At 54.0% G+C, this 19,013-nt stretch overlaps 1 protein-coding gene across 3 annotated transcripts; it reads right to left on the bottom strand.

Moving 5' to 3' along the window:
- Nucleotides 1-1,113: 1,113 nt before the first annotated feature.
- Nucleotides 1,114-15,143, bottom strand: HNRNPL (heterogeneous nuclear ribonucleoprotein L). Of its 3 annotated transcripts, none has more exons than XM_025854291.2 (13): nt 15,023-15,143; nt 10,524-10,642; nt 9,695-9,932; nt 9,492-9,577; nt 8,576-8,672; nt 8,419-8,491; nt 4,929-5,000; nt 4,537-4,817; nt 3,394-3,515; nt 2,882-3,083; nt 2,248-2,305; nt 2,047-2,142; nt 1,114-1,498 (listed from the first exon to the last, which is right to left on the bottom strand). In XM_025854291.2, the coding sequence occupies exons 3-13, from the start codon at nt 9,917-9,919 to the stop codon at nt 1,440-1,442; spliced, it is 1,371 nt and encodes a 456-aa protein (XP_025710076.1). In that variant the 5' UTR covers nt 9,920-9,932; nt 10,524-10,642; nt 15,023-15,143; the 3' UTR covers nt 1,114-1,439. The 3 variants fall into 3 exon arrangements, with proteins under 3 accessions (XP_025710076.1, XP_025710075.1, XP_025710077.1); XM_025854290.2 differs by lacking the exon at nt 15,023-15,143 and adding an exon at nt 12,565-12,842; XM_025854292.2 differs by lacking the exon at nt 15,023-15,143 and adding an exon at nt 12,565-12,844 and having other exon boundaries at nt 4,537-5,000.
- Nucleotides 15,144-19,013: the final 3,870 nt, after the last annotated feature.

Below are 19,013 nucleotides of genomic sequence, written 5' to 3'. Positions count from 1 at the left end.
GTGGAACCCAACCCTGGGCTTGAACTCACAACCCTGAGACCAAGGCCTGAGCTGAGATCAAGTGCCCATGATGTCTTAAGCACACGCCCCGAATTATCTTTTACTCCGCAATTCACCTCCACCATCAGTATCAGGCAAGTTGGCTTGAGGCATTTGCATGCATAGCAGTACTGCTTACAGTATCAAGAAATTAGATTTTACCTTTTAGGACCAGGGAAAGGATGACATCCCCATGAAGATACTGTGCAGGGGGGTAAGGATAAGGAAGCCGTGTGTGTGACAGGACAGAGAACACTGTACAGCATAAACCATTTTGTTAAAAGAACTTTATGGGGGTGCGGAAACACACCAAAAATTGTTAAAGGGACTGGGAAGCAAATCTTCACTTTTATCTGAGGTTTTAATTTCCTTATTTTCCAGCCTTATAAAAAGCAAATATTTGACAGGACGAAAGCTCATTTTTTTTTTTTTAAAGATTTTATTTATTTATTCATGAGAGAGAGAGAGGCAGAGGGAGAAGCAGGCTCCCAAGGAGCAGGGAGCCCAATGCGGGACTCGATCCCAGGACCCTGGGATCATGACCTGAGCCGAAGGCAGACGCTTAACCATCTGAGCCACCCAGGCGCCCGAAAGCTCATTTTTTAACTCTTGAAGTTCTTAATCTTTTCAGCACCATTTACTTTTTTTTTTTTTTAAGATTTTATTTATTTGACAGAGTTAGCGAGAACAGAAACACAAGCGGGGGAGTGGGAAAGGGAGAAGCAGGCTTCCTGCAGAGCAAGGAGCCCAATGCGGGGCTTGATCCCACGACCCTGGGATCATGACCTGAGCCGAAGGCAGACGCTCAACGACTGAGCCACCCAGGCGCCCCAGCACCATTTACTTTTTAAGTGACTCTCCCAACTAGATTCAGCTGGCTTGAGCAGGGCCCATGAAGAATGCAACAAGCCCTCCCAGACTTTCCTCAACAGACTCCTTAATTCCTAGCAGCATTCCTGGGCTGGGCCCGCCATCTCCCGAAGGCCTGAAGCTGTGTCCCAGCCTGCCTGCTCCTCGGCAGGAGACCAGGTGGGAGGTAAGCAGACACAACCTGGAATCCCAGTAAGCACAATGTTTATTTTCCAAACAATTTTATTGAAATGTGCCAAGAATACACGGGCAGCACAAATGGAGAACAGGAAAAAAAAAATCACATGTACAATAATTTTTTAAAAAGTGAAGGTTAATCTTGGGAGATATCAGGTCCCCCTCCCCTCCCCCTCCAGACTTCCGGCGTTTCCGTTATGGTTAAGCCCACTAACCTAGCATTTAAAAAAAAGGAATACAAGAACTTTTGCAAAAGAAAAAACAAAAAACAAAACCAGAAACAAAACAAAACAAACAGCATAAAGGAAAGAGAAATGTTTTCCTGCTCAGATGGGACTCTTCCTGGGCACCTATTAGGAGGCGTGCTGAGCGGTGGAGAAACACAACTTCAGAGTGTAAGGGTATGGACCATCTGCAAAGGAGAACAAAAGGAGGTTTGGCTGGGCCCCCCTCTCTGGAGGCGCCAACCACCCCGCCCCCCCTCCGTTTCTGCAGTTCGCCTCCGAGGATCTAACTGGTCACTGCCCAATGCGAGACTTACAAACAAGCCCAATACTGAAGGCACTTCCCCTCCCGTCTTTTGATTCCATGGGGAATCCCATTCCCAGCTCCTCAGCTGGCCCAGGGCCTAAGTGGGCAGATGTTCCCCGCTGGCCAGATCAGCCCCTTTCCTGGGTACCATCTGAGCCAGCCCCTGACGCACAGAACGCCAATCCCTGGAGAATGAGTCTCAGTAACCCTCAAGCTGGCAGAATGGCGGCAAGCAGCCAGGCTGGCCCTCCCTCCCATGGGGACCATCAGGCTAATCTCCTGGCGACCAGGTCCCACCTGCCCATGTCAGCACCAGTGAAGAGATCTCTGGAGCCCTATATGTTGATGGCAAGGAAGGACGGCTCTGGCCTGAAGCCAGCCCACCATTAGGCCACGAGGGGGACAACTACAGGACACACAGATACTCACTTGGGTTTTTCATCTGGTAATGATTCAGGAAGCCCAAAGTCTCCAGGGCATCGCTCTTGGATTCCCACTCCAGCAGCCCAGAGGAGCTGCGTTCACCTGATCAGAACGCAAAGTCAGTTTTAGGATGACCTGAGCAGGAAGCAGGGGGCCACCCACCTACAACCGAGGAATGGGGAAAGGCAGCGGGGGCAGTTTACTCACTTTTGCCTGAGAATACTTTCACAGAAGATGGCCGTTTCACTCCCAGCTCGTCGCAGATCTGCAAGACACAGAAAAGATTCAGAGACGGGAGTAACCACATGGCAGGAGTCAAGCAGCCCAAGATGGGAGTAGAAACTGCTTTTTAAAATCCCCATCTGGGTGTAGTAGCAGCACTAAACAAATGTTTGCTGAACTGAAGAGCAACATCTCAGGCCCGAGCAAGGTCTCAAGTCCAACCCTGCCAGTCAGCCCTCCTCCCCCTCAGTGTCCCAGTTTCCTCTGATGAGGCTTGAATGGGAGCCTCCCTTCTGATGTTATCGAGACATGGAAGGGCCTGACTCCTTGGATGCTTTTGAGACTGGACTCTGATCACCACTCTCTCACCCAGACACGGAGAAACCTTTTCCAGCCAACAGCAGCCATCATAGTTTATCAATAATGCAAACAGTACAGCCACCTCCACTGCGGCTAGGGCTCCGGAACCATTCTCAGCCTGTCTTTCCTGGTCCCTGCTGCATCCCCGGGGCCCAACCCAGGGCCTGGCAGAGCTGTGGCTCAGAAGGTCCTCTAAAAGACTAAAATAAATGGCTCGTTCAGATGGCTGTGGTGAGGGACCAAACTCCACAGCACCTACCTCGAAGAAGTTCTCCTCCGTCACCTCCAGAGGGGCATTGAAGAAGTGTAGCACGTTGCTAGGGTGCTGGATGCGATTCTTGGCTGCCTGCTCTGGAGTAGAGAACCGATTGTTCCTGGATTCGCTGAAGTCTTTATAACTGCAGGACCCGTCTTCTAGCCCGTAGGACTGCCCGGGCATGATGGCCGGTTGCTTGGAGACACTGGACCAGGGGAGGGGAGCTCTTTGTCAGACCAGACCCCAAGCCCTCCACGGCGGCCCCGTTCCTGTCTGAAAATGCTGTGTGCCTCAGGGAGCATTGCTCCACAGCTGAGGCGAGGCCAACGCACTTGTTCCCACTCCTTCAGTCAAACGCCGGGGAGCATTCCCGCCACACCCAACCCCTGCCCCAACAAGCACCTGGACTCCCTGTGCTCCTGTGCGGGGCCCTTTCCAGAGTGGTCCCATCCCACTTCCTTCTTCCCGCAGCTCCTCTCCCAACACCCGCAAGCCTGAGGAGACGAAATACCTACCAGACATTCAGCTTCTGCCCGAACATGAAGTTGTTGTTGAGGTGAGTAATGGCCCGGTCCACAGCATAGCCATCAGCCATCTCCACCATGGCAGCCCCCGGCTTGCTTTTCATAAATTTCACCTTGAGGAAAGCAATTGTGATCAGTGCCACTGCCCGGCTGCCAGGGACCCTTCTCCCACCCCTTCTTAGTTAAAAGCAAAGAACTCCTGGCTCTAGAGCAAGGCTTCCACCCCCTCACTTGTGAATGAGAAATCAGGAACACTGAGCGGCACGTGTGGCCCACAGCAAGGGCTCAGCGTGCCGGGCAGGGTTTTTCTCACCCGGGGACACGACCCATGAGTGCATCACTTAATGAAGCACAACAAAAACGGGGAGGGGGGGGGACACGGTGAGAAAACAAGGCAGATCCTGCCACCAACATCTGTCTGGGAACACACAGATGCACACGGGCTACACAGTGGGCCACGACGTGTTAACACCGCTGTGGGTGACAGAACTGGAGGCAGCGAACAACCCGTGACACAGGCGCTGAAGCCAAATCTCTAGCACGAGGTCCTGCTTCCACATAAAGGTCTGGGAACCTGGGCAAGTTATTCACCCTCCCTGCCTTCACTGCCCCGACTTGTCTCATCAAGGATTCTACCAACAAGCAAGTTGCTACACGTCCAGTCCTTTCCACAGCGCCTGATGTGCGGAGGGCAGGCTTAACCTGCACTATGGCTGCTACCACCGTGACTCCCAGGCTAAGCCAGGGGCTGCAAGCGCACAGGCTCCCGGGACTCAGCTGGGTTCAAGAGAAATAAGCCACTTGGTCAGAGGTGAACAGCCACCTGTCCCACAGGCAAGGCAGAAAGGCCCAGAGTGATCCTCAGCCACAATAGATTTGAGTTTTATAATCACATTCGTCTGACGTTAGGCATTAGTACTTCCATGTGAAGAAGTCCCGGTTAATGCCCCCGATTAAGAAACAACAAAAAACCCATGGTGAGGACCAAACAAAACATTAGCAGCCGGTCGCCTGCTTCAGTGAGTCACTCTCTCGGAATCAGCCTGCTGCCAGCCAGGCTCCTTCCCCCACCATGACGCACGAGGCTCGGCCGCTAGGTCTAGAAGGGAAGCAATGGACCTAACAGAGGCTCACCTTCTCCACATTGCCATACAAGCAGAAGACATTGAAGACCCGATCACAGTTCATCTTAGATTGATCCAAGCCATAGACCATGAGCACAGGGCTGTCGGCGTGGGGGCCATACTCGGGTGGTGGGGGAGGGGGTGGGGGGTGCCCATACTGGGGGCCGTAGCGACTTGGGCCCCGACGGTGACCCCCCACTGGTGGGCCCATCCTTCTCCCTTCGTAGTGAGGTGGGGGGGGCCCGTAGCCCTCATCATGGTAATGGCTGTGGTACCCACCGTGGGGCCCTCCTGGGGGGTGGGAAGGAAAGAGAGGGAGGACGGGTGAGAATTTGCGCGGCGGGCGGCGGGCAGGGGCACATGAGCCACGGGAGTCCACGGAGGGGAACCCCCTGCCCTCACCATATTCTGCGGGGTGATCTCCCAGGAGAGGGGGCTGTCTCTGGCGTTTGTTAGGGTTGCTGCCAGGATCACCTGCGGACAGAGAAAACAGTTAGAGGCTAACCTGGAACAAAGGGGGTCACCCTCCTGACTAGAGGCTAATCTCCAAGACCTTCAGTTCCTGCAAGCCTGAGGCAAACCCTCCCTTGCTCACCGGAGCTGCTGGGGCCTCCTTCCTGTGGCCTGACCCCGGGTGGGCATGAAGCCCAAGCCTCAAGGCTGGAGCCCACTTCCCTTCTCCTGCCCATGCCAAGCGGCTGGTTTCCTTTCTCTGGGAAGGATGAGGCCAGCTTCTGGGCTCTCTCTCTCTTGCCCTGGCCCAAATGAGAAAGAAGCTGAGCTCTCGGGTCCTCTGGGGAACCTGCAGATGCTATGGAAGTTATGTTATGGAGGACCAAGAACAGATTTCTAGAACTCCCAATAAAGGGAGAGGAGTCAAGAGTGGAAAAACCACCAAGGGAAGGCAGGACAGAAAAGATAAAATCTGGCCCCCAGAGTTCCAAGGTTCTAGGAGCTCTAGGCCGCACTCTCTAGGCCCCTTCCTTCTCCACCCTGGTCCTCCCAGCCACCCCCCCACCCCCTCCCCCTCCCCCAAGTCACATCCAACCCGAGGAGAGGGACTGTGGGAAAGGACAAGCAGGGCAACATCAAAACCAGTTCAATTGAACAGTCATGTACAAGGCATTGACATTCTCAGACCCCGACAATGGCGCAGATCCACCCCAGACCCCAGCTGCAATGCATAGTCGCTACATGAATTTAGCGCTTGAGTGGCAGACACTGTGCGAAGCGCTTTACAGACATCACCACTTCAGAAATTCCTCACAACAACCCTATGAGGTAGGTACTATTTTAGCCCCCGGTTTACAGATAAGGAACCTGAGCACTCAACTTTTAACTGAGCAGTTAAAAGACACTTTGGCCCAAGGTCACAAAGCAAAAGTTAGCCGCCGAGCCAGGATTTGAACCCAGGTCTGGCTGACTCCAAAACCCAGGGCTCGGGATCACTGTCCTTTCCTGCCACCCGGCCTGGGTTTTGTTTCCAACAATCAGTCATTACAAAGATGGAAAAGGGCTACTTACAGCAGAAGTACAGAGTACAATGTCCATTTGTCACAAAAAACAAATCTGTATTTTCTCTTACCATTGGACGCTTCAACAGTGAGTTAGCACAGTTCTGAAAGATGGCGTCCCATCAAACATACACTGCGACCCTGCATCACATGGTTTTACAGTCATAAATACAAGTTACGGTACACATCCGCTACAAATTTTTTTTTTTTAAGAATTGTCTTAAAAGTCAATGTTTTTGATTAAATCAAAAATGGCTCACAGATGTTCTGTCCTCAGAAGATACCAGAAAAGTGGAAAATAAAGGTGTATGAAGTGGGTAGTGTCCCTCCGTGTGGTCAGCTCCTCACACTTGTGTGCTGCAGTGCGGTGCTTCTGGCTGTGTAGCGCTCCGTGTGCGTGTCTCCTGGGTATGGGTGTGCCAGTGGCCCCACTATGCCCGCGCTTTTGGCCTTGGGAGCGCGCCCGGTTACCCACCAGCAGGTAACTGTGTACCTCTGAGCTGTTTGGCTGTCTGGTTTTAGATCTGTTTTGGTTTTTTTTTGTTTTTTTTTTTTTTGTTGTGGTTTAAGTTTTTTTTTTTTTTTTGCTCTCTGATCTCCAGTTGGTGCAGATTATGTTGGCAGCCGATGACTGCGGAAAAAATAAAAATATCAAAACAGAAAAGAACAAAAAAAAAAGCCCTCCCCAAACCAAAGGACTTAAAAAACAAAAAACAAAAAAACAACCCATATGGCGAGGAATGGAGAGAGGATCCTATTGTCTTGGAGGCCCATGGAATCTACTTCGGTCTATGAAACGTTCTCCGAAAAGAGCGCCGCTGGCTGGCTGGGAGAGCTCTGTTCTCTGTGTTTCCTACTTCTGTGTACATTCTCGGGTTCGAGTTTGCTTGGATTTTGACTTGGTTTTTTTTTTTTTTTTTTTTAATGTTTAATAAAAAAGCAGTGTCTGCTGCCATGTTGCGTCTCTTTCTCTCTTTGTCTCTGTCTGCCTCTGTCTCTGTGCTGGTAGCTGTTCGTTGGAGCGCGGTGTGGTGTTCTTGATGTAGTGAGCTCAAGTCTGCGGCTGTTTCTGGGGACGTGGTGGAGGCTGCGTGTTCTGTTCTCTCCCGGAAGAGCTAGTGCTTTCTACCCTGTGTGTTGGTGAGCAATGTGCAGAGGCAGAGCCGCTGAAGTATGGTTCCCGAGGGGTGGCGAAGCACCGCCCTCACTCCAGGCCACCTCCTCAGCTCTCGTTTTTGCCCCCCAAGTCTTGGGGCGGCCAGAGCTGAGAGGCATCAAAACCAATGCACAGCCAGCCCCTGCCACTAGCCCCTGCCGGTCTGCACATCTTCTAGTTATGTTCCTTGGAGAAGAAATGGTTGGTTGCCATGTTTCTGTTAGCGGTCATGTAATGCCATTGCCCGCTCTGGTATTCACTCGGATCACCAATTTGCCTCTGACCTCTGGAGGGGCGGCCAGGCCCACAGCGCCCACCGTGAGGGTCCTGGGGAAGAGTCTAGCCCACCCTGCCCACTGCTTCCCAGCTGCGAGGGCAAGCAAGACAGGCCCGCCTAGGAATGGGGGCCTCTGGCCTCCCAGGGCCCCGCGAGAGGTCAGCAACCAGCCTCCTCCCTCAGCCCGTGGCCTAGTCCGACGTATCAGACCAAGACAGACAGAGATGACGGTCTCGCTGAGGGGGTTGCCGCGCTTTTCCAAAGGCCATCCTCCTCCACCTCTCCCTCCTATCCAAGGCAAACCATTCTTGACAGAGTCTAGGAAGGGGGTTGTCCGTTTGGCCCCCCCCCCCCGGCAGAGATGTTGAGTCCCCGCTACAAGGGAGGTGAGGCGTGTCCGCCCTGCTCCAATCCAGGGTGTCTCACCTCCACAAGTCAACTTGCTCAAAGGCTCTCCTCCAAGGGTCTGGGCGCCCTCGTTGCCTCCCCAGTCTGCCCCCGCCCTGCCCCCAGCAGACCCTCCTGATAGTGACAAGCAAGAGAACCGTCCCTGGCCCAGTGAGAATGGAAAGTCAGTGACTCTAGGCAGGCTCCTAGAAGGGCAGCAGCAGAGTCCATCTGGGGGCTGCTACTGGGTTATAAGGCATCGCCACGCCCTGGGCTCAGCAAGGCCCTGCTCCCCAACCCCTTTCAAGCCTCTGCCCTGGCTCTATACCCTCAGGCACGTCAAAGGGCCCCCAGCAGCAGCTAGAACCTACAGAGGCCCCCTCATTCACCCTCTCCCACTGAAGCACCTTTCCCAAGAGCTGACCGCGCCCCCCAGGCCCTCCCATGTCCATAGGGAGCCCAATGGCATTACATAACCCTGAGCCCAGGTCAATGAAGTGCACTAGTCGAGTGAAGGCAAGGCAGGTGTGTTTAGAACAAAGTTGCCATCAGGATTACCTTGTCCACTGAGATTGGGGTTTGTGTAGTCCCAAGTATCCTGATCGTTCTTGAACACATTCAAGCGTGTGGGCTGCAGGGACAAGACAAAGCTTGAAATTAGCCAGGCCCCAGCTCACCTAGAAGCTGACAAGGAGTAGTCGTTTCCTAGACCTACCTTCGCGTATTCGATCTTCAGAGTGCAACAGCCTGAGTAAATGTCAGCCCCATTGAGCGAGGCCTTGGCCCGCTGGGCACTCTGCACAGAATCAAATGTGGGTAAAGTTAAGGAAAGCCCCAAGACAGGTGCTCTTTGGAAAGGGCTTCGAGCGGTCCCAGAAAGGGAGGAGGATGAGGGAGCACCCAAAGACCATCCTGCATGTGCGCTCTGGGGTTAGTTCACTGGCCAGTCACTAGCCGCTTACATGGAGGGGCTGGAGTGCTGCCCCGGGTGGGCAGTCACCGTCCAGTTCCTCTGTCATCTGCACTCCCAACCCCACCAGCCCAGAGGTGGCAGCAACTCCCTCGGCCACCACCCAAGGCCAAGCCACTTTCCCTTTGCCCCATCCTCTCCCTCTTGTGCCTTGTGCTTCGACTAAGCCTGGACAATCTCTGAAACATCAACCGGACGACGATCCTGCCTGGAAGGCCATCAGTGGCTTCCCACCGCACCCTGACCGTGCTTCACAGCACTGCCTCAGAAGCCCTGCTCACTGCTTCTAACGCCCGCAGTGAATCTTCTGTGCCTCATCAGCCGCCAGGCCGTTTGCGGTCTCCAACGCTAAGAACCTGAGCACCTTTACAGAGACCGGTTCTTCTGCCCTGAATACCAGCTCCTATTTCCTCATGGCAACAGGGTATCAGCCTGCCATACCTGCCGGTCGCTCCTCCCCCCTACAGCACTTTAGACTTGACCTTTCACACTACATGCCTTACTGTTCGTTAACGATCCTTCCCATCAAGGAAAGGGACTCTAGGAAGGGATCTGGCACCTGGCAGCCACTAGGGCTCTGTGCTGGTTGAAAGGACAGGGCCCTGCCGAGCCTTGTGAGAGCCCTCACCTCAAAGAACACCCCTTTCCCAGCAAAGGATATTCCACCATGGCCTGGACTCCATTCTTCCGGAAAATAACAATTCTCTGGACAGGACCACAAGGGTTGCAGATAGTGTAAAGAACATCCTGTAAAAAGCACACAGGCAAGATGAAAGGGCACTGGCACGTCAGTCTGGTTCAGGAGAGAGAATGGGAGGAAGAGAGCTCACAAAAGCAGCTAAAAAAAGGCCTGTTGGCACGCACCGTGGTAATGGAATAAATCGGGTTCAGGATGGTAAAGAGAAGCACACTGTTGACACTCCGGGAGTCATCAGAGTCCCCGGGGCGGGAGATCTTCTGGCTGGTAGAGTAATTGACAAAAGCTGGGTGGCCAGCAATGTAGATTTGGTTGTCGGCTGCGTAGTTCACAGCGTTGCAAGCCCCCAACACGTCTTCAAACTCCACCAACGCTTGTCTCTTTTTAGGCATTACTACCACATAACTGGCAGAGAAAACACGTGTTTCAGTCCTCTCAGGGAAACACAGACAAGAGAATAACATTCAACTTTCCCTGAATGGACTCATCTCTCTGGACTCCTCTGTACCTCCACCATGGTTTCCTGACCTGAACACCCTGCACCCTAAGTGGCACAATAGGCAAAAGAGATGTAGCTGAGGCATCCACCTCCTCTGGGAAGCCTTCCTTCCTGAGTCCTCCTCCCTGGAGTCAGATGCCTCCCGCAGGCTCCTGGCCTTTCCTATCACAGTACTGATCACCCTGGGTGGGCAGCTATCTGGAAGGAGCCCGAAAGCTTCATTTGTTACTCTATTCCCAGCACCTAACACGTGACAAAAATACTTGCTAAATGAGGGAATGCGGACTAGAAGCTAGAGACAGGAAGGGAAAAAAAAAAAAAAAAAAGACATGAAACTCGCTATAACCTGACCCAAAGTATAAGGGCCAAACCTAAGAGTGGAGGAGTCCCAGGACCCTGGGCCAAACTGGCCATGTCACTTCCTAAAGAAACTAAGGACGCACAGGACACCAAGGAGTTACATTCTATGTTCAACCCGTGGCCTCTGACTGGAATACCTGATGGGTCCAAATTCCTGCAAGGCCTCCACAAGGTCAGCTTCCACCACGCCGTCAATCAGGCCCCTGATGTGGACAACTGGGGAGGCAGGGGTTTTGTGTGGGTCATCGTAGTTCTCCTGAGAAAAGAAACAAGAACATAACTTAATTTCCTGCTGTACGGGATGGTGGCCCACTGCCCTCTGTGCTGTTGGAAGACCCAATCAGATAAGACACTTAAGTGTCACACAGAGCAGACAAGGGATGGCAATACAAACCAATCACCCCAAAAAAGATTTTGGGCCAGCCAGTGCTCAGGCCGAGTGGGTGGCCAGCCACCTGCCTATATCTCTTGTTGTAGCTTCTAAGGAAGGCAGAATGGAATACAAGGCATGCCCTATACCTTATATTCCTCCTAGAATTTCTCTCTTCCCACTGGTCAAGAAAACGGGAAAAGATTGGGATGGAAAGGGGACAGCATTGGCAAGAAGGGCTCAAACAGCTTTTTGCTGCAGTCTGAATCACAATATTCTCTTGGAATGTTTCTTTGCCCTTTCCCTTGTGCAACAAGCCCAGCCAAGCATTGCTGTTCCCACCACTCACCCCCAGGATCAGTCACGGTAAAAGAGCCCATGCCCCAAAAGCTGTGAAAACCACTTCTAGTCTTTAATCACCCACAAAAATCTGTGCTAGAAAGTACTGCCTAGGCTAGACTATGGAAAATCAAGATGAGAAAGGTCCTTCAGAAAAAAAAGAAACTCCAACCCACATCACTAAAAACCAAGACGGTTCCCCCCCAAGAAGTATCTTTCCACCCACACAGAAAGAAGCCTCTGGAATCAGGAGGAAAGTAACTTTCTCCATGTCTCCTGGGCTCTGGGCCCAACCTCCTGTTTGAGAGCCACCAAGCAGAAGCCCATGGAACAGGGGCAGAATTGGATTCTATTTCAGGAACGAACCACACAAACCACAGGAGGCACACCCGCCTGATTACCAGCTCAGCGGCTGGAGTTCCATAGCCCATAAATTCTAATCCCAGCCCCTCCCCCACCACGAGCTACATGATCTGAACAAATTTACCTCAGCTCTCAAGTCCCGAATTGTAATACCATCCTGTATCTCATACAAAACTGTTGGAAGATTTAGTTCAAGTAGTTTTAAAATGTGTGCAACAAGGCCTGCCACAATTTAAAACACTAGAAATCACAGCTAGAAATCACCACCAAACCCTGGAAAATCCTGCAAATGGCTGAACTGCAGAGGACTTCAAGAACTTGCAGGGAGGAGGGAATACGCTCCAAGCCAGGAGGAACAAATGGTGGTCCTTTCCGACAAGGAGACCAAAGACGTCGAATCCCTTCCAAAACGCCCACTCTCAGGGAACATTTTGGTTCACCAAACCAAATGCACCGTCAACCCCAGGAAATTTTAAGAAAACTTGTGATAGTTCCAAAACTTAGTTCAATTCGAAACGGCGTAAAAGATCTTCACAAGCCCCCTTCTTCCGGTTTTCAAAGCCCACAAAAATGGGGTCATATTCTGTTCTGGGGGAATATCCTCAAATTACATCAACTTCTATATCGACACAAACCATGACACTATAAAGATTAAATAGCGATGGGCCAGAATTCCCCACTCAGGCGCGGAAAAGGCCACCGCCCACCCGTTCCCGCTCACGCGGTGCCCCCCCCCGCCGCCCACGAGGCCCAAGCAAAAGTGCGCTTGCGCGTGAGGGCAGCGAATTAAACGATAAAAGGAAAAAAACGGCCCGGCTCCCCCCCCGCCCAACTCAACCCCGCGGCGCCTGCGCACTGCGCCACCCGCAGCGCGAGCTCCTTCCTCCGCCTCCCACACCCCCCCACCGCTCTGAATAGCGCGCACGCGCAAGCTGCTGTCCTCGCGCAAACCCCGCCGTTTGCCCAACGCCTGCCCCTCCCCCACCCCGTCACGGCGTGAGGGCCTGGGCGCGTGCGCAGAGGCGCCCCCCCAAATGAATACCCTCAAGGTGGAAAATTTTCCGTCCCTTCCCGGCCGTCCCCGGCATCTAGGGCCCTGGCCTCACCCCGCCGCCGCCGCCCGCCGCCCCGGCTCCTCCACCGCCGCCGCCGCCTCCGTGCTGGTCGCCAGCGTTGTCCGTCTTGAGCCGCTTAGGGGCTCGGCCGCCCTCACTGCCGCCGCCGTAGTAGCGGCCACCGCCGCCTCCGCCGCCCGCCGCCGCCATCTTCACCATCGCTCCCGACCGCCTCCGCTGCTCGTCCGGCTGCTGCCTCTGCTCCAGCCGCCGACGCCGCTTCTCCGCCCGGGGCAGCAGCCTCCGCGACATGGCGGCGCAGAACCCGCCTCCCCCCGCCTCTCATTGGGGGAGGGACACGCCCGTCACTCGCCGCCCCCACCCGATAGGGGGAGCCACTGGTCCCGCCAAGGGGGGAGGGGAAGCCTCCGCCTGCTCTGCGCGCCTATTGGGTATAGCCCAAGCCATTCTTCAGACGGGCCCGCCCTCATTTGTCTGGGACACTCCTTATAGGCGAACGCTTTCTGCCAGTCATCTGGCTGACCCCGCCGCCTTAAAATAAACTCCAATTTGATAGGTCGGATTTCTGGCCCCGCCTTGCCTTCCTTGGAGCACCTGATAGGAACGACGCTCCCCACTCGCCCGAAAAGCCCCGCCTTCTTCCCACTTTCATTGGCTTCCTCACTAATCCATCAAACCGAAAATTCTTAGTGCTCCAGTCAAAACGGCTACCTTCCCGCGCCACTCCGCAAGGAAACCCCTCCCTTTTGCCTCTCTCCAGTGGTTACTGCAGATGCCCATCTTCTACGTTTCTACCCGCTTAGTCAATGAAGAGTGGAAAGGGTCGTAGGACCACCGGTGGTCTTTGATTGGGTGAAAAAGGAAAGCCCTCCCCAAACCGCCAGGCGCTCTTCGGCGCAGTCTAGGAAAGGATCAGAGGCGAGAGCGCAGGCGCGAATAGGCTTTCAGGCGTCTCTGGAGGCGGGGCAACCCTCTAAACCCGCGAAGGCCTGGCGTACCCCAAGTATTTATTGACGTGCTGGGTGGCGCGAGAGGGCTAGACCGAGACGGAGGGGCAGCTGCCAGTGCGACTCTGTCCCCACCGGTATACCCTATTCCTCTCCATCTCGAGCCCCCAGAACGCCGGAAGAATTTTTTAATAACCCAAACTTAACCCTTTCGGTAGAAAACCATTTGCTGCTGCCGACGGTCTTCGGACCCCGTCAAGTTCGCCGGCGTCCTTTCGCCGCTCCGCCCCACCTCTAAATTCAGCCATAAGAGCGCCTTTCAGTTTGCACAAAGGGAAGGACCTCTCACGCACTTCTCTGCCCGTGCAGACCCTTTCATCTAGAACCCTTTGTCTGCCACCCCTCCTGCCGGGGGGATCACTCCTCTTGTCCGTGCAGCAGTCTCCACTGAAAAGCGTTCCTCGTCCCAACCAGTCCCGACCCCGAACCTGCTCTGTGGTAACCCCTGACCACGCAGGCCCGTGGTTTTCACGCGACAGCCCTGACCTCTGCGGCTCGTCACAGTCTGGTGACTGTCCCTTTTCCAGCGGGGAAGTCCTGTGTGGGTAAGGGAGCGGGGATCCCTCCCTTAGTGAGGCTGGCTCCCCTGCCAAACATCAGCTACAGCACCCGGCACAGCGCTCGCGCTCTGCAAAGGAGAGTCCTGGTGCTCCAAGTGTCCGGCAGGCCTGCCTGCCTTGGGGACCGGGTAGAGCGACCCTTAAGATAATGCCCTCCCTCAGTCTCTAGGGTCCAACGACGCCCAACAGCCGGAACCTAGGAGCGGGGCCGCGAGCTGAGCCAGGATCCCGCGTTTCGGGGCTGCTGCTTGGGGGTGGGAGGGGAGACACTGCGCTTAGAGAGGACTGAGTCGTGAGAAATACGGGCGACTCCCCCAAAGATGCTTCGGAATCTTCCCAACGGTGAAAGGGGGCTCCCGAAATAGGAGCCCTCGTGGAAACTAAGTTTGAAATGGGGGTCAGGGGCGCGAAGAGAGTGAGACAGGATTGGTGGGTTCGCAAATTTGGAGAGATAATAAAGTTGGGAGCGGGCTGACGGGAATCTAAATCAGTTCCCGGTCACACTGGGAAGATTCGAAAAGGCAGGCGGAACACAGGTGGGGGGGCGGCGCAGCGCCTTCAACACGTGATCGGTGCGCCGAGGGGCGGGGCGGGTCCCACTGAAGGGCGGGGTCGCGAGGTCCCGACGTCAGAGGAATGCGGTGGGGGGAGGGGGGAGAGGGGCCCCTCCCCTCCCCGCCCCCGCGCCCGGCCCGTACGCCCCTCGCGCCGACGCGCGCCGCCGGGACGCGGCGGAACGGTCCTCGGCGTGGCGCGTTCCGGGTCGCTCGCCCGCCGGCTCGCACCCACGGCGGGCGCCCGGGCCGTCGCGTTATCTGCACCGTCGCGCTCCCGGTCTCCGCCCCTCCTCACCCCTCACGGCGGGCGGCACCTCCCACCCACCCCCGCACCCCTCCCCGACCCCTCGCCCCCAGCCCCTACCAGCTCGGCGGCGAGCCTGGCCGGCCGTCCGGGATCGAAAAGAGAGCAGACACTGGGAAGTTTTGGGGGAGGGAGGGGCGGGCCTTAAAGGGACCACGACCTCTTTTCAGCCTGGAAAAAAAATAGGGGGTGGGGTGGGGGGAGAGATCGACAGTGGCTCCGCGGTTGAATGGGGGAAACAACGCCAGAAAGGAATGGAAAGACTGATGCACCGTGGCGTTAGGGCTCCGCGTCCCTTTTCCCCAAACACGCCAACCCCTCATTCCACCCACCCCCCCCCCCCCCTCCTTCTCGGAAAGTCACGCAGTTGTTTGGCAGTCACGCCTCGTTTCTCCTGGTCAGCCAAGTGTTGTGTTAGTTGAGGTTAATGTTGGGGCGCACATTGTACAGATGGGAAAATGGGCTCAGAGGACACAAGCGGCTAATCCAGGATCCCCCAGCTTTGTAAGCGGCCATAGCGGGATTTGTCTGCCGCCGACGACGTGTAAGCGCCGCACTGCAGTACTTGTTGTGGTTATGGGGGCTGCGGTATGCCGTGCACGTTAAGGGCACCAGCTCTGGGGCCAGACCGCTGAGTTCAAGTAGGGAGCCTGCACTTACTAGCTCTGTGGCCTTGGAAAGTGAGTTAGCGTTTTTTGGGCCTCTTTTTTTCCTTATCCAATAGGAGAATGGTAATAGTACCTGCCTTCTAGGGTGGTCTTGAGAGGTGCTGAGAATGTCTGGAAGCAGAGGGGACCTCAGGCCTACCCCCATTTCGCAGATAAGGTAAAATTGAGGCCCAGAGAAGGGAAAACCCAGTTGAAATACACCACAAGAAGACCTAGTCGCTCCCCCCTCCTTACAAGACCTAATCTGACCCTTGTAGGCACCTCCATGCCTACCCCTTTCCCACCTGTTTTTGACATGGCACAATGACTTCTTTTCATCAAATGCCCAGAGCCCATTCCTGACTTTGCACTGCTCTCCCTCCCTTTGCCTAGAATATTCTCCCAGATCTTTTTGCTCCTCATCAGATGGGTCATGACTCAGATGTCACTTACTGACCATCCCGGTTTAGTTACCCCCATGCACTGTTATAATCATGGCTCCCCATTTGTCTCCCTCTTTGCTCTTTCCTCATTTGTCTCCCTCTTTGCTCTTATTGCCATGTGAAAACACTTAGTTATTTAATTTCTGTCTCTTGGCTAGAATCTGGACTTTGGGGGCTGGAAGTAGGTATGTTTTAATCACCTTAAGCATCTACCCTAGGGTCATTCATTGAGCCAACACTAGTGGGGGCATTTGGGATAAAATGGTGAACAAGATATGGAAAATTTATAGTGAAATACTTATGTTCTGTTGAAATACTTAAGTAAAACATATGCTATCAGGTGGTGAGAACTGCTATTCAGAAATTAAAACAGGGGCGCCTGGGTGGCTTGGTAGGTTAAGTGTCTACCTTCCACTCAGGTCATGATCCCAGAGTCCTGGGATGGAGCCCTGAGCCCCAAGTCTGGCTCCCTGCTCAGGAGGGAGTCTGCTTCTCTCCCCACCCCCTCGTGCCTGCTTGCATGCGCTCTCTCTCTCTCTCTCTTTCTCTCTCTAATAAAGTCTTTAAAAAAATAAAAATAAATTAAAAAAGAAAAGAAAACAGAGAAGGAAGATGAGGAATATATGAGGGCAGTTTGCTTGAAAGGGTATTAAGGGGAAGCCTCACTGAGGAGGTGACATTCTTGCAAAGACCTGAAGGAGGGGAGAGAGGAAGTCATGTGGATACCAGAGGACAACCATTCCAAGCAGAGGGAACAGCCAATGCAAAGGCCTTGAGGTGAAAAACGTGCCTGGTGTGTTCCAGGAACTGGCTTTGTGGCTGGAGTAGAATGAGGGGGGTGGTAAATGGTAAGCGATGCTGTCAGAGATGGGAAAAAGGGCAGTCCAGTCCAAGAGGGGACTGAGGGGCCTCCGGGGCTGGGGGAGGACTTTGACTTTTCCTCTGAGGTGGAGCCCCTGGAGGCTTCCCAGCGGGGGAGGACCCTGACCTGGCTCAGGTATTCACAGGAGCCCTGTGGCTGCATGGTGTGGGTGTGGGAAACAGACTGTGGGAGGCGGGGTGGGAGCCAGGAAGACAGTGAGGAGGCTGATTCAGGAGAACAGTCTGTGGAGAAGAAGTGGGTCGGATCAGAGTGGAGGCCGTGGAGGGGTTGAAGAGGGCGAGTTGTGGATCTGTTTTGAAAGCAGAGCCCACAGGACAGGCTGAGGAGTCAAAGCTCCCCATGATTCAAAATCCCAACTGCAGGGCTCATAGTGGTGGCCAAGGTCCCCAGCTCTTTTTGGTGCTCTATTCACTATGAGATGCTGCTTTAAAAAAAAAAAAGATTTTATTTATTTATTTGAGAGAGAGAGAATGAGAGAGTGAGCATGAGGGGGGGAGGGTCAGAGGGAGAAGCAGACTCCCTGCCGAGCAGGGAGCCCGATGCGGGACTCGATCCCGGGACTCCAGGATCATGACCTGAGCCAAAGGCAGTCGCCCAACCAACTGAGCCACCCAGGCGCCCTAAAGTAACATCTTTATTGAGATATATTCATACAGCTTAGTGGTTTTTATTCACAAGGTTGTGGGATGGTCACCACTGTGTAATTTCAGAACTTTCTCATCACCCCAAAAGAAACTCCATATCCTTTAGCAGTCACCTGCCTTCAACCAGCAGTAACCCTTAAGCTACTTTCAGTCTCTATGGATTTGCCCATTCTGGGCATTTCATATCAGTGGAATCATAAAACATGTGACCGGTTTGTTCAGGGTTCATCCAGGTTATAGGATGTCTTTCATTCCTTTTTGTGGCCAAATAATATTCTGCTGCATGGACATAGCGCATTTGTATTCATCGGTTGATGATCACTACTGCTCACTTCTCCAGGACTTTAGCTCCTGGCTCACTGTCTCTCGTGCTGCCTCTCTCATCATCCTCAGTGATTTCCATACCCAGCTAGGTGACCCTCGGGCCATCCTTTGGGTTCCCAGACCTCCTCTTCGCCAATGAACTTGTCCTCCTCGCAGCCCCTCCCTCCCTTGGGCACACCTACACCTCTTAGAACACCACAGCCTCTTAGAACCTCAGCTCCAAGCGTCTCACTCACTGCCCATTGTATCCTGCCTTTCTAGTTCATTCCCTCCAAAACCTCAACTCCAACAATCCACTGACCCCTACCACCTTTCCTCTACCCCTCAGCCCCCTCATGTCTTCACACAGATCAAGTTCCTTGACCGGCCATTGAGATCACCCCCTCACACACATTCACGACACACCTCCCCACTCCACCATACTCATCTGGCAAAACCATAGTCCTTATAAAATCTAAGTTTCCACCTATCGCATGCCTGCATCTGTGCAGTGGAATGTGGGCGGAGAAAAACACACACCCATGCCAACTGGCCTCGCCTTAACTTCATGCCCACTGACTTGGAGTGGACCCACGGTGCTGCTTGGCAACTTTGCGGGTGTCCCTGGTCCCTTGATTCTCCCACATGACATATCAGACCTTCTCTTCAAACCTCTGAGAGCTCCTTCCTCATCCTCACTCTCAGCAGTGACCTCCTTCTTGTTTCCTGAGAGAATCACAGTCACCTTCTCACCAGGTCCACCCTCCTCCTGCATTGTCACCCTCCAGGCCGCCTTCTGCCTTGTGCCTGGGGTTGGGGCGGGGGGTGGGGGGTAGGGGCATGTTCCCATCTGTTGCATTTCCTTTTTTTCCCCATGCATGTTCTCATTTTTCTCTTCCCCCATTCAAGAAATTGATCCCTGTAGGCTCAGGGTCTCAGGAGAGAAAAGGGACAGGCCTGAGCGCAGAAATAGGTCAGCTCTCTTTTCTTTTTAAAGCCTCTTCAGGGCTCTAAGCGGAAATAGCTTCACGGTCTATTGAGCTTCAGAATGAAAGTTCAGATGCCCTCAGGGGCCATTTGTTAAGCCAGCCCAGTAGAGGGAAAAGTCTCCGTTGCATTCCACAGCGGGGA

The sequence above is a fragment of the Callorhinus ursinus genome, unplaced genomic scaffold (genome assembly GCF_003265705.2).
Source record: "Callorhinus ursinus isolate GAN/ISIS: 27379988/994484 unplaced genomic scaffold, GSC_fseal_2.0 scaffold61, whole genome shotgun sequence".
NCBI classification, from domain to species: Eukaryota; Metazoa; Chordata; class Mammalia; order Carnivora; family Otariidae; genus Callorhinus; species Callorhinus ursinus.
Note: the sequence above shows the minus strand (reverse complement) of the source record. Positions and strands in the feature narration are given on the sequence as shown.

Excerpts from the sequence above, each read along its gene's own strand:
- HNRNPL (XM_025854292.2), bottom strand. The coding sequence starts at position 12,825 with ATGTCGCGGAGGCTGCTGCCCCGGGCGGAGAAGCGGCGTCGGCGGCTG. Across the intron at positions 9,933-10,523 it reads CAGGAATTTGGACCCATCAG|TTATGTGGTAGTAATGCCTA; the intron begins GTATTCCAGTCA and ends TTTCTCTGCCAG. Across the intron at positions 3,516-4,536 it reads TGTATGGCAATGTGGAGAAG|GTGAAATTTATGAAAAGCAA; the intron begins GTGAGCCTCTGT and ends GCTTTCCTCAAG.